Source organism: Bos taurus, chromosome X (assembly GCF_002263795.3).
Source record: "Bos taurus isolate L1 Dominette 01449 registration number 42190680 breed Hereford chromosome X, ARS-UCD2.0, whole genome shotgun sequence".
Classification (NCBI taxonomy): Eukaryota; Metazoa; Chordata; class Mammalia; order Artiodactyla; family Bovidae; genus Bos; species Bos taurus.
Genome location: NC_037357.1, coordinates 79,353,355 through 79,367,631, shown reverse-complemented (window position 1 = coordinate 79,367,631; position 14,277 = coordinate 79,353,355). Strand labels below are relative to the sequence as shown.

Here is a 14,277-nt window from a genome sequence, read left to right as displayed (position 1 = left end):
CTTGCCCATGTTAGGAGGTATACGCCTCCTGAACTAAAGATAGAAACAGCTGGCCCTTCCAGGCAGCTAAAAGCCTCCAGACTAAGAGGTGTTCCCCACTCGGCAGCCAGACTCCTTGAAATACCCTTTCAGTAATTCTACCAACGCCTCCATGTCTCTACTCTGCCATAACAAAGGCTGTGGGCAGCATTTTGACCCCCAAACCAACCTTCCTGGTGAGTAATCCTGACCTTGCCAGGAGCTCTGTGGGTGCTAAGGGAGTTGTCAGCTGTAGGCAGTCTGTTAAAGGAACAGAAATTTAGTGTGTACCTGCCTTAGTTCAATTGGTCTGGGTGTTCTTCAGTCTTTACTGATATTCTTTTTTTTTTTTTAATACCATATGGAAAGATGCTAAGCATATAAACCTGGAAAAGTAAGAATTCCTTTCCTTCCTGATCTTGTTACTGGTATCCACAGATTCCTGTTACCATCACCCTGGGGTCCCAATCTTCCATGATGCACTTAAGGTGAGGAATAGGCAAGGGGGGAATAGCAAGAGCATTTTGCAAAAGAAATACAGCCAGGAATCTAAGCTGAGCTGGGTCTTTTGTTATCAGGGTTGGTCCTGCTGCCGGAAGCGAACTGTAGATTTCTCTGAGTTTCTAAACATCAAGGTAAATTCTTTACTTTCGGGTATTCTGCCCCCAGTAGAAGGATTCCATCCCTAATCTTCTTTCCCTATCTATACTAGGGCTGTACTGTGGGACCACACTGTGCCGAGAAGCTCCCTGAGGTCCCTCAACCTGAGGGCCCTGGTACAAGCAGTTCACTTCAGGAGCAAAGACCTCCGAATGTGATTCCAAAGTCAGCAGAGACTTTGCGTCGGGAGAGGCCCAAGTAAAGAGGAGGTCCCTGGGTTTTTCGTACATTCATGAAAATTCCTAGGAGTGATTAATGGGTCATTGAGGTTTGGGAGCTAGAGATCAGAGATATGAGGAGACCCAAGTGTCAGGGCTTGGTGTATGTTTTTGTGCCTTAGGGGAAATTTGTCCAGAAATAATGTCCTTGGCTCTTAAGATGGTATGGGGTAATGGGGTAGGTATTTTGAATCACCAGAGTAGATAACCTCTCACAAATACATACATAGTTATAATACAAGGGTGATTGTTGAATGAATTGGGTTTTCTTTTTGGAAAAGAGTTTTAAAATATGTTTTATATATTAAGAATGTAGTAGTATTGGCAGCCAGGAGGCTGCCGAGAAGAATAAGTCAATTTTGTGGCAATAATATGAGCAACAGAAGAAAGTCTACAGTTAATTAGATGAATAAAAGGGAATGATTGCAGTTGTATAGAAAAATATGGATTTAGAGCAACTGAGTAGTTTGGCAAGAGAAGCCCTGGGGAATTCCCCAGGGTTCAAGGATTTGGCATATCCACAGAGAAGAAAATTGGCAATGGGATTACTATCCATCTTCTCTAACTCTGCCCTACTTTCACCAGACTTCTTCAATTCCAATACCATTGGTGGGAAGGTTGGCACTGCTGGTCACAGTTAGTGGGTCAGGACTAAATCACCCCACGTATACCCCCTAGGTCAGAGTTGCTTCCAAAGTTGCTTCCGCTAAATATATCCCAAGCCCTGGAAATGGCACTGGAACAGAAGGAATTAGACCAAGAACCTGGAGCAGGTAAGTGGGTCCTTAGTAGGACAGGTTTCACAGGCTGGAATTTAGTGAAAGTGGCAGTTGGGTGGAAGAAATGAATAGGGTTCCTGACTCTTGTTTTCTTTGCCCAGGAGTTGACAGTAGCTTGATCCGGATTGGGGCCAGCTGCCAGAACCCAGGATGTGATGCTGTGAGTGAGAGTTTGTGGAGGACTCAAGCGTGTGTTTGAGAGACGTGATGCCTGAGGGATGGCTGGGTATAGATGTGAGGCTGCATACATTTTTATTCATTCTGATCTGATTCTTATCCTGATTCTCCTTTATCTGTCTTAGGTATACCAAGGCCTAGAGAGTGATGCTACTCCATGTACCTACCACCCTGGAGCACCTCAATTCCATGAGGGGTGATGGAGGGGACTGGGTGGGCTGTGAGACAGGTTTTTCCCAATGTTGACCTTAAGATGGAGTGCTTGTGGGGAGGGGAAAGGAGATTAAGTGAATTCTATTCCTACCTCAGGGTGAAATCTTGGAGCTGTTGTGGCATCCAGACCCTGGATTTTGGGGCATTCCTGGCACAGCCAGGATGCAGAGTTGGTAGACATGATTGGGGGAAGCAGGTAAGTCCTGACTTTACTGAACTCTTGATTAGAACCCAGTTCCCAAATAATTTCTCCTCCTTGTACCTCATGGCCAAGCTCTGTATCTTCTCCCTTTTGCATGGACCAAATAAGATTTCTGCTCCCAGTGGTTTTGCAATATGAGGTCGTGTTAATCTTTCTGACACTCTCTGTTTCTTCTCCACATACACCATGAGAATGCCCCTTGGGATAAGAGTCCTTTCTTACCATCCACATTTCACATCTTCTTTTTAGGTGCCAGCATCTTGCCGTCATGATTGGCATCAGACAGATTCCTTAGTAGTGGTGACTATATATGGCCAGATTCCACTTCCTGCATTCAACTGGGTGAAGGCCAGTCAAACTGAGGTGAGGAATGTCTGATGCTGGATGGGAGGCCAGTGAATTGGGTGATATTATCATCTTACCTGCTGAGTCGTCATACACAGTTAATACGTAGGCGCCATAGTCCTCTGGTAGAGCTGTAAGGTCAGGGTTATTTGACTGGCCTGTGGATGTAGGGAATACACCACTGGCCTGCTTCTGTGTCATAATAATGTGTTCTGACCTTCTGAGATTGTTCCTACCCCTGTAATTCTTTTCTCTCAGCTTCATGTCCACATTGTCTTTGATGGTAACCGTGTGTTCCAAGCACAGATGAAGCTCTGGGGGGTAAGTGAAGAGAAAGGGGCACAAGAAGGGGAGGCAGATGGGGTAAAAAGAAGGGCCGGACTGGAATGAATAGAGGGTGTCTTGAGGGACGAAGTTGTAGTGGGAAAGTGGAGGTTTTCTCTTCATTTGCTTTGATATTCTCTCTCTCTCCCCCTCTTCTCCCTATTTTCTCCCCTTCCCCCCAACTCCCCTTTCTTTCCTCTTTCTCTCTCTCCCTTACTTATTCCTTCCCTATATTTTTCCCCATCTTGCATTTTTTATTTTTCTCCCTGTCATTCATCACCACCCTGCCCTGACCCCAATCCCTTTGGTTTCCTCATTTTCTCTTCTGTGTTCGTCTATCTTTCCCTCCTCCTCAGGTCATAGACGTGGAGCAGAGCTCTGTCTCCTTGATGCCATCTCGGGTTGAAATTTCCCTGGTCAAGGCTGACCCAGGATCCTGGGCCCAGCTGGAGCACCCCGATGCACTGGCTGAGAAGGCTAAGGCTAAGGTTGGGTTAGAGATGGATGAGGAAGAGTCTGAGGATTCAGATGATGACTTGAGCTGGACAGAGGAGGAGGAAGAGGAGGAAGCAATGGGGGAATAGTGATACCAGACAGTCAAGTCTAGATAGGATCTCAGTGACTCCCTTAGAATTTCAGAGACCAGGATATGGTTGGCCATGGAGTGTCACTGAGCAACAGGAGGCAGGAGGGGAGAACAAAAGTGTCCAAACCATGCTGTTTTTTCCCTTAAATAAATCTTGTATTCTGCAGTTTCACATAGTGTCGTTCTCTCACCTCACTATCTAAGATTGCATTCGTTCCCTCCAGCTTCTGTGTGTGTGTGTAGCACACATGTGTGAATACAAGCACATGCAATCAATTCTTCACAACCACCAAGTATTTACTGAGTACTTACTACGTGCCCAGTTACATGTTAGGTGGTTTAGAGGTATCTGAGAAGCAGTAGACTTATTCATTCCTCTTAGGAAAATTGTAGTGTGGTTGACAAGTCAAGGCTAATATACATGAGATAATAAAAAACATTATCAAGTAGTTTGAGTGCTAAATTGTGCAGTACAATTTTAAAAGCTATAGGAGTTGAGAGAATGGAGTGATTAATGTGGACTGTAGTAGAAAGGGAAAACACCATGGAACAAGTACATTTTTTACAGCTTTAATTAAATATAGTACACATCCTATACAATTTACCCAAGTGTAAGTGTAAAATTCAGGGTGTTTTTTTTTTTTTTTTTTTAGTATACTTAGAGTTGTGCAGCCACAATCAATTTTATTTTTATTTTTTGGCCACACAACAGCATGTGGGATCTTACTTAGTTCCCCAGCCAGAGATCGAACCCATGCCCCTGCAGTAGAGTGCAGAGTGTTGTTAACCATTGGACCACCAGGGAAGTCCCAACTACAATCAATTTTAAAAGTTTTTGCCATTCCCAAAATAAACCCTATACCCATTAGCAGTCACTCCCAATTTCCCCCCAAACTGATACAACCACTGATCTACTTTCTGCCTCTATGGATTTACCTATTCTGGATATTTCATACAATATGTGGGTTTTTGTGGCAGACTTCTTTCACTTAGGATGTTTTCAAGGTTCATCCATGTTCATCCAACATGATGCTCATCCGACATCAGTACTTTGTTCCTTTTAATGACCAAATGATATTTCACTGTGTGGATATAACACTTGTTTATCTTTTCATCACTTGAGGTATATTTGGGTTATTTCTACTTTTTGGCTATTATGAGTAATGCTCCTGTAATAATGCTCCCGTGAGCATTCAAGTTTTTATGTGGACCTATGTTTTCATTTCTCTTAGATATATACCAAGTATAATTGGAGTGTAATTTCTGGGTAAAATGATAACTTTTAACCTTTTGAGGAATTGCCAGACTGTTTTCCAAAGAGGCTGTACCATTTTACATTCCCATCAGCTGTGTATGAGGGTTCCAGTTCTCTACATCCTAGATATCATTTGTTACTTGTCTTTTATTTAAATTACAGCCATCCTAGTGGGTGTGAAGTGGAATCTCATTGTGGTTTTAATTTGCTTTTTCCTGATGGCTAATGATGCTGAGCATCTTTACATGTGCTTGTTGACCATTTTTGTATCTTATTTGGAGAAATGTCTAAACCAAACCTTTGCCCGTTTGTTAATAGGGTTGTTTGTCTTTTTAGTGAGGTTTTTAAAAAATATGTTCTAGAGATAAATCTCTTGTCAGAAACATTTATAAATATTTTCTCCATTCCTTGTGTTGTCTTTCTACTTCCTTGGTGTCTTTTGATACACAAAAGTTGTAAATTCTTAGGAATTCTAATTTATCTATCTTTCCTTTGGTTGCTTATGTTTTTGATGTCATATCCTAGAAACCATTGCCTAATATATGAAAATTCATTCCTATGTTTTCTAAGAGTTTTATAGTTTCAGCTCTTTCTTTTTGATCTTTGATCCATCTTTTTAAAAATACTTATTTATTTGGCTGCACTTGGGATCTTCATTGTGTTATGTGGGATCTTCCATTGTAGTGCACAGACTCTGGTTATGGCGCGTGGGCTCCAGAGCACAGAGACTTCAGTAGTTGTGGCACATGTACTTAGTTGTTCCACGCCACGTAGGATCTTAGTTCCCCCACTAGGGATCAAACCTGCGTCCCCCGCATTGCCAGGTGAATTCTTAAAATTTTTCATATGTGGTATGAGGTAGGGGTCCAACTTTATATTTTTGCCTATAGCTATCCAGTTGTCCCAACATTGTTTGTGGGAAAGACTATTCTGTCCCCACTGCATTGTCCTGGCACCCTAGTTGAAAATCAATCAACCATAAATGTGAGGGTTAAGAAATATATTTTGAGTGGAGATTTGGAGAATAAGAAATTTGGATAGCTATGGAAGAGTAGGGAGAGCCAGGCTTGGGTAAGAAGGTGTTCTATTTTACTTTTTATATTTTATTATAAATTCCAAAGGGCTTCCCTGGTGGTTCAGAGGGTAAAGCAATACATTGTCATTGTAAGACAATGCAAAAATGTGTAGAGTAAGAAGTAAGAACTCCTCTTTGGATTCTCTCCAAACTTAGTCCTTTTGCTGTTTGTAACCACTGCTAACATATCAGAGGATTTTTTTTTTTTTTTTTGGCCACTTGGCATGCAGGATCTTAGTTCCTTGACCAGGGATCCAACCTGTGCCCCCTTGAGTGAAACCATGGTGCCCTAACCACTGGACCACCAGGTAATTCCCTCAGAAGGTTTAAATGAGGGAACAAAAGAGTCAAGTGAAGTGTGGCTAGATTGGGAAGAACCTAAAATTCTAGATCAAGGATTTTGAATATGATTTTAAAAGAGAGTTAAAAAGGCATTATAAGCATTTTCTTTTTAAAAAATTTTGTTCAAAATAAATAAATAAATAAAAAATTTTGTTCTATTTATTTGGTTACACTGGGTCCTTGTTGCTGCATGCAGGATTTCTCTAGTTGCAGCAAGCGGGGGCTACTCTTTGTTGCAGTGCACCAGCTTCTTGGTGTGGTGGCTTCTCTTGTTGCAGAGCACAGGCCCTAGGTGCACATGGGCTCAGCTGTGGTGCACAGTCTTAGTTGCCCTGTAGCATGGGACCAGGGATCAAACCTGTGTTCCCTGCATTGGCAGGTAGATTTTTATCCACTGTACCACCAGGGAAGTTCAGCCTTTTCTTTTTAAATGTAGTTTTGGTTTGTTTGTTTTTTTTTTTTTTTTGCGGGGGGTGCACCTCACAGCTTGTGGGATCTTAGTTCCCTGACCAGGGATTGAACCCAGAACCATGGCAGTGAAAGCACTAACCACTGGACCATCAGGGAATTCCCTTAAATGTAGATCTTAATTAGAGGAGTGATATCTCTTTTTTGGAGTCTCTCTTGAATCAGATTTACTCCCTCAACAGCATGGCCAAGAATCTGGGATTTCAGATTCTTAGAAACATCAAACTAGGAAGCTTACCAAACCTCAGGTGATCTCAAGTATTTTTCATAGCACCCTTTTATCTCAGTTCAGATTCAAGGAACATAAGGTTTCATTAGTAGCTAGGCGTAAATGGGGATGGGAGAATGGACATGGTCAGCAAAGGTGAGGGATTGCAGCATAGCGTGGCTGAGAATTTGGAAACTGAGGCAAGATTAGGGGATGTTAGAGAATGCATCAGGAAAGTTTCCTCTACCTTTCCTCTACCTTGCAGGAAAGTTTAAACAGAAATAAAGGGGATTCCTAGACCTCCAGGATATTCAATAATTCTGGCTTAGCTCTCTGCTCTCATTCAAGTGCAAATAAAGTTTTCCCCTTGAACTGAACCCTCCAGATCCTTTCTAACTAGGTGGCATGCGGGATGTTAGTTATCCAACCAGGGGTCAAACCTGTGCCCCTCGCTGTGGAAGCTTGGAGTCTTAACCACTCAACCACCAGGGAAGTCTAGAAGTTTACTAGACTAAAAAAAAAAAAGTTCTTTTAAAATAATTTTATTTATTTTTGTCTGCACTGGGTCTTTGTTGCTGTTCATGGGCTTTCTCTAGTTGTGGCAAGTGGAGGCTACTCTTCATTGCGGTATGCGGGCTTCTCATTGAGGTGGCTTCTTTTGTTGTTGTACAGGCTCTAGGCACATGGACTTCAGTAGTTGCAGCACGTGGTCTCAGTAGCTGTGGCTCATAGAACTCAGGCTCAGTGTTTGTGGTGCACAGGCTTAGTTGCTCTAAGGCATGTGGAATCTTCTGGAGCAGAGATCGAACCCTGCATTGGCAGGCAAATTCTTATCCACTTGCGCCACCAGGGAAATCCCACAAGTTTGTTGTTGTTCAGTTGCTGTCATGTCCGACTCTTTGTGACCCTATGGACTGTAGCACGCCAGGCTTCCCTGTTCTTCACTATTTCCCAGAGTTTGCTCAAACTCATGTCCATTGAGTCTGTGATGCTATCTTATCTTATCTTATCTCCCGGCAATCTTGATTCCACCTTGTGATTCATCCAGCCCGGCATTTTGAATACTCTGCATGTAAGTTAAATAGAGTGACAGTATACAGCCTTGTCATATTCCTTTCTCAGTTTTGAACCCGTCAGTTGTTCCATGTCCAGTTCTAACTGTTGCTTCTTGTATAAGTTTCTCAGGAGACAGGTTAAGTGGTCTAGTATTCCCATCTAAGGATTTTCCATGGTTTGTTGTGATCCACACAGTCAAAGGCTTTGGCATAGTCAATGAAGCAGAAGTAGATGTTTTTCTGGAATTCTCTTGCTTTCTCTGTGATCCAGCAAATGCTGGCAATTTGATCTCTGGTTCCTCTGCCTTTTCTAAATCCAGCTTGAATATCTGGAAGTTCTTGGTTCATGTACTGCTAAAGCCTAGCTTGAAGGATTTTGAGCATCACCTTCCTAGCATGCAAAATGAGCTCAAAAGTTTACTATTTTTTTAAAGTAGGAACACTTTATTATTTTGGTTGCACTGGGTCTTTGTTTCGGTGAATGGACTTTCTCTAGGTTGCAGCAAGCAGGAACTACTCTTTATTGCAGTGCTTGGGCTTCTCATTGTGGTGGCTTCTCTTGTTGTGAAGCGCAGGCTCTAGCAGGTGTAGGCTTCAGTAGTTGTGGCGCGTGGGCTCAGAAGTTGTGGTGCACAGGCTTAGTTGCTCTGCAGCATGTGGAATCTTCCTGGAGCAGGGATCAAACCCATGTCCCCTGTATCAGCATATGGATTCTTATCCACTGAGCCACCAGGCAAGTCCAAAAGTTTACTTTTAATGTCATTTTTCTGTGGGTGAAACATCAAAAGGGGCTTTAAAGGATGTACTTTTTTAAATTTAGAGATGTAAAATATATATAGAAGAGTGTATAAAGTACACTAATCTTAAATGTACAACTTTTTTCTATCTTATCAAAATCAGGGGACCAGCAACTACTCAGAATTCCTGGAGAGGATGGAGGTGAGGAATCAAAAATTTCAAGTAACCCTTGTATATAAACTTGATATATAAAGCTTAAAATTTGCAGCATTAATAAAGTAGTATACTAGATCCTTTTACATAGCCCCAAACCCAAAATATGAGTTTCAAGCAGGTGTATAACATTATTAACCACCACTACAACAATAACCATAGCTACCATTTCTGATACAAACTAACCTGCCAACCATTATACTAAGTGCTTTACATGTATTATCTTATTTAATCATCTACTTCCCACCATCACATCTACATAGTTATTCATAATAGCACAAATACTCTCCCTGCCTCCTTTTATAGTTCTCATTTCTTTCCACTGTGCATTGTATCGTATTCCCTCACACCTCTCTGGAAACCTCACACCATTAATTATCCTCTCTCTCCCCTGTTTGTTCAGCCTTTCTCTCTCTGGATATTTTCGTTGACATTTAAACATGTGCAAGTCTCCTCAGTCTTACAAAAACAATTTCCCTTGACTTCATATTCCTCTCCAGCTACTATTAATTCCTTTCTCTCCTTTGTAACCAAACTTCTTAAAATAACTACTCTTTTTCCATTTCCTTCTTCCTAGTCCATTCACAACACACTTCAATATGTCTTCTAACTGCCTCAATCTGGGGTGATAAGATTACCATTGACTGGGCCACCAAGTCACTAAATCCAATGGATACTTTAGTCCCTATCTTACTTGAACTCTCAAGCAAAATTTGACATTAATGATGGTTTCTCTCTTGAAGTACATTTCATGGCTTCTATGACCCATCACTCCTCTTGGTTGTCTTCCTACTTCTCTGGCCATTTATTTCAGTCTCTTTTACAGGCTCCTCCTCTTCTTACTGGCCATTCAATGATGAAGTTCCTCAGGACTCAGTCCTAGGCTCAGTCTCTTCATTGTTGTTGTTCAGTTGCTAAGTTGTGTCCAACTCTTTGTGACCCCATGGACTATAGCACGCCAGGCTCCTCTATTCTCTATCTCCCAGAGTTTGTTCAAATTCATCTCCATTGAGTCGGTGATGCTATCTAACCATCTCAACTTCTGCTTCCCCTTTCTCCTTTTGCCTTGAATCTTTTCCAGCATCAGGATCTTTTCCAATGAGTTGGCTCTTTGCATCAGGTGGCCAAAGTTTTGGAGCTTTAGCATCAGTCCTTCCAATGAATATTCAGAGTTGATTTCCTTTAGAATTGACTGATTTGATCTCCTTGCAGCCCAAGGGACTCTCAAGAGTCTTCTCCAGCACCACAATTTGAAAGCAATCAATTCGTTGGCGCTCAGCCTTCTTTATGTTCTAACTCCACATCTGTATAAGACTACTGGAAAAGCCATGACTTTGACTATATGAATCTTTGCCCATAAAGTGATGTCTCTTCTTTTTAATATGCTCTCTAGGTCTCTTCATATATTGATATATATAACTCTCTTCTAGACACTCTTAATTATGCCCATGACTTCAAATACCACCCACAGGCAAATGACTCATGCATTTTTCTCTCTAGGCCATATCTTTGCTTTGAGGTCTAGATCTGTGTATTATAATAATAATAGCTAATGCAGATTTAGATCAGTATCTGACATATAGTAAGTACCTATTATTAGTACCGCTACTATTCTTCTTTCTTTTCACCAAAAGCTTTCACCTTGGCCTTTTGGGAAGGTCGAGGTGTTTCTTTTTTTTTTTTTCCCTTGGAGAAGAGGGACACATTTCCAATATCCAATTTTATAATGTTTCAGTAAGAAAATAGGATTCTTTTAGCTGCACCTAATGACTTGTTGGATCTTAGTTCTCCAACCAGGGATTGAACCTGGACACCTAAGCATGGACTACCAGGGAATTCCCAGAAAATAAAATTTTTCTTGACACTCAGGTTTTGCTAGTCTGTGAAGTGATAACATATTTACCATACAATTGCATTAGCTTCAGCATTATGTATGATTGTATTCACCTCCTGAGGGAGTAAACATCATATATAGAATGCCACTGTGTAGGACACTTCTACCCACATTATTTTACTTAATCCTCACACCTGATCTCTGAGGATTATTATCCCCAGTTTTTATAGATGAGGAAACCAAAGCTCAGAGAAGGACATAGCTTGCTTGAGGTCACATGGCTACTGATTAAAACCTCAGTCATTGTTCAAGAGCCATCTGAGAATATCCAAATACCTAAAATCCAATTAAAATCTTAGAAGAGGAGCTTGATATCATACCCCTCTAGCCTAACAGAGTCCCTTTGATAAGCCTCTCTGGGAACCAGCAAGGCTCTTGGTAATATCTCACATTGATATAATGCTTTCCTAAACTAGGGATCCCCAACCTCTGGGATCTAATGTCTAATGATCTGAGGTAGAGCTGATATAATAATAATAGAAATAAAGTGCACAATAAATGTAATGTGTTTGAATAATCCCGAAACCATCCCCAAACCCCCTGGTCCATGGAAAAATTGTCTTCCACGAAACCAGTCCCTCATGCCAGAAAGGTTGGGGACCAGTGTCCCAAACAACTTTTCACCTCTGATCACCTCATCTCTAACCTAAGTGGGACCCTTAGGTACTTTACCTGTCACTTCATCTGGATCAGTAATTCTCTCTCAGTTACACCAGATTCAGTGTTACTGATTCTGGGACCCATGCCTCCACTGTCCCCTCTCTCTCTGCTCCCAAGGTCCCAGAACACTGCTAGAGGGAGAACCAAGCAGGCCAGTATAAATTCATGCTGTCCAGTTTCAACTTGGCCCTTGCAGCTGCTCAGCAACCCTTTTATTTGTCTCATACATTCCCTGGCACTCTCCCCACAGAGGCTGTTCCAGACCTTCCTCTTCTCATATTCCAGCTCCTCCTGTTCCACTCCTTCAGATTAATACACACACTTTCATCAGATGCTTGATAATTCAATAACATTTTAAAAAGCATTTTAATGGAGAATGTAAAACATGTACAAAAGTAGACTGAATACTGTAATGAATCCCTTACTAAACACTCAGCTTCAACTAGTATCAACTCTTGGGCACTCTCGTTCCATCTGTTTCCTCTGTACCATAATATTTTGCAGCAAATTCCAGATATGATGTCATCCCATACCTAAATAGTTCATTATGTATCTTTAAAAGGTAAGGATTCTTTTTTAAAAATCATAATTGTAGTATCATTAGCGCACATAAAATAAACAAGCAGTATTTCCTTGATATCATTAAATATCAAGTCAGCATTTAAATTTCTAATAGTTTCATAAATGTCAAAATAATTTTACAGCTTTTTTGGTTTGAATCAGTATCTAAGATCCACACATTGTGATTGAATATGTATTATATGTCACTTTTTTCCTTTCAACTTTTTGTTGAGGAAGTTGGATTGTTTTTCAGTAGAGTTTCATAGTCTGGGTTTTGCCAATTCCATCTCTGTTGTATAGGTTCTCTGTTGTATATATTGGTAAGATCAATAATGTCTGTACAATGCATATTCTATATTAATTGTCCTATTTTCAGCGGTGTGAGGAAATTGTCTACGTGACCAAAGAAATGGAGGGTGTCTGGCCTAGAGACTGACTCAGGAAGAAGCTAGGACCTCTTTAGCAGGAATGAAACAGATGGTTCAATAAATAGTAACGGAGGTCCAGGCAAGATAAGATGGGTGAGGGGCCATGCAGTGTCAGATTTCTTCTCTGCTGGTATGTAGAGCAGGACAGTCAGGGAAGCAATGATCAGGCTGAAGTCAGAACTAGAAAAGGAGAGGTAGCTCTTGAGGCAGCAGCTGGGATTATTTCTCAGGGGATTACTCTTCTTGCTATACCCTGTTTTCTAAATATATCTTATTCATTTCCACCTCTGTGCCTTTGCCCTGGATGTTTCCTCTGCTTGGAATAGCATCTCCTTTCTCTCTACCCACCCAAATTCTACTTACCTTTAACGACCAGTGCAAGTTCCCTCTTCTCTGTACTTTAGCTTGTAGAGTCATAAAATATTTCTGAAAGGATAAACAAGAGATCAAGAACATTGATTGCTGTCCCGGGAAGGAAACTGGATGGCTAGAGGACAAGGCTGGAAGGGAGAAAGATATTACTGATTTGCTGCAGGATGGACAGTTGATCTGATGAAAGTGTCTAATATGAAATCTGTGGAAGTAGAAGGAGGGAGATTGGAGTTTATAATTTGAGGAGAAAGAGGAAGGTCTGAAACAGCCTCTTTGGGGAGACTGCCAGGGAACATATGAGACAAATAAAAGGGTTGCTGAGCAGCTGTGAGGACCAAGTTGAAATTGGACAGCATGAATTTATGTTGGTCTGCTTGGTTCTCCCTCTAGCAGTGTTCTGGGACTTTGGGAGCAGAAAGAGACAGAGAGGACAGTAGAGGCAGGGGTCCTAGAGTCAGAAACACTGAATCTGATGTAATTGGGAGATAATTACTGATCTGGATAAAGTGACAGGTAAAGTACCAGGGTGGGGGTCCCACTTAAGTTAGAGATGAGGTGATCAGAGATGAAAAGTGATTTGGAAAAGTGTTATATCAATATGAGATATCACTGATGAACTAAGGGCCTCATTGATTCCCACATAGGCTTGTCAAAGGGATGCTGCTAGGCTAGAGTAGTGTGGTTATCTTCTAAAATCGTCTTCTAAAATCCCAGTTGGGTCCTTAGGTTTTAGATATTCTTTGATGACTCTTGGACAACTCTTAGCAATGACTGAAGTTTAAACATGTGGCAGTCATCACTGAAACTGGAACTTCTGCAAGATACATGACGGGAAGGGTAATTTTAAAAAAGCTCTTTATTGAGCCTTTACTATGATCTAAGTATTGTAATAAAAAATGTGCATGTGTACATGCACACTTTATCTGTTATTTCTCTTTGTATATATTATATATACATATATCTCAAATGAGAATATATATTCTCCTTTACTTCTCACAATAGTGTATTAAAAGCATTATTATTATTTTTTTAATAGATGATGAAACTGGGCTTCAGGGAGGTTGCATAATTTTCTCTAGGTCACACATCTATCAAGAGTCAGAACTGGGACTCAAATCCAGGTTTGAGTACAAAGCCTGTAGTCTTTCGTTTCTAGCACTACTTTCCAGCAAATACCTCCATCCATTAAATCAGTGTTATTTTGCCAATGACATCCATTATTAAAACTTTAGATTCATTCTCACCAAAAAGATTTATACACTGAATTGAAAGCTTTTGGTGAGTAAGAAGTTAATTGACTAGGGTGGAAGAAAGAGACAGTGAAACCAATTGAAGATGGTTGCAGTAGTCTAAGAGAGAAAGATGAGACCTCAAACTTAAGTGGGTGTGGTAGTAAGAAGGGAGGAGAGAATAATGTATTTAAAAGATATGTCTTAGTTGACTCATGCTGCTATAACAAAGTACCATGGACTAGGTGGTTTATAAA

The 14,277-nt window shown here is 41.0% G+C and overlaps 1 protein-coding gene across 8 annotated transcripts in view; it reads left to right on the top strand.

Annotated features, from left to right (window-relative positions):
• Positions 1–97: 97 nt before the first annotated feature.
• The window catches only part of ITGB1BP2 (integrin subunit beta 1 binding protein 2), a 37,433-nt gene continuing 23,253 nt past the window's right edge, over positions 98–14,277 (top strand). For 4 of the 8 annotated variants that reach the window (XR_816940.2, XM_059883507.1, XM_010821852.4 and 1 more), the window contains exons 1-11: positions 98–215; positions 457–506; positions 597–653; positions 731–876; positions 1,575–1,669; positions 1,777–1,835; positions 1,978–2,048; positions 2,162–2,261; positions 2,517–2,630; positions 2,871–2,933; positions 8,826–8,864. Coding sequence is in view for 5 of the 8 variants with exons in the window: in XM_059883507.1 (XP_059739490.1) it covers positions 152–215; positions 457–506; positions 597–653; positions 731–876; positions 1,575–1,669; positions 1,777–1,835; positions 1,978–2,048; positions 2,162–2,261; positions 2,517–2,630; positions 2,871–2,933; positions 8,826–8,864 (858 nt within the window). In the remaining 3 variants the exon portion in view is untranslated. Of the gene's footprint in view, positions 216–456; positions 507–596; positions 654–730; positions 888–1,574; positions 1,670–1,776; positions 1,836–1,977; positions 2,049–2,161; positions 2,262–2,516; positions 2,631–2,870; positions 2,934–3,292; positions 3,695–8,825; positions 8,865–14,277 lie in introns of those variants that run through there. The other 4 variants (NM_001205732.1, XR_816942.2, XR_816941.2 and 1 more) reach the window with 4 other exon arrangements.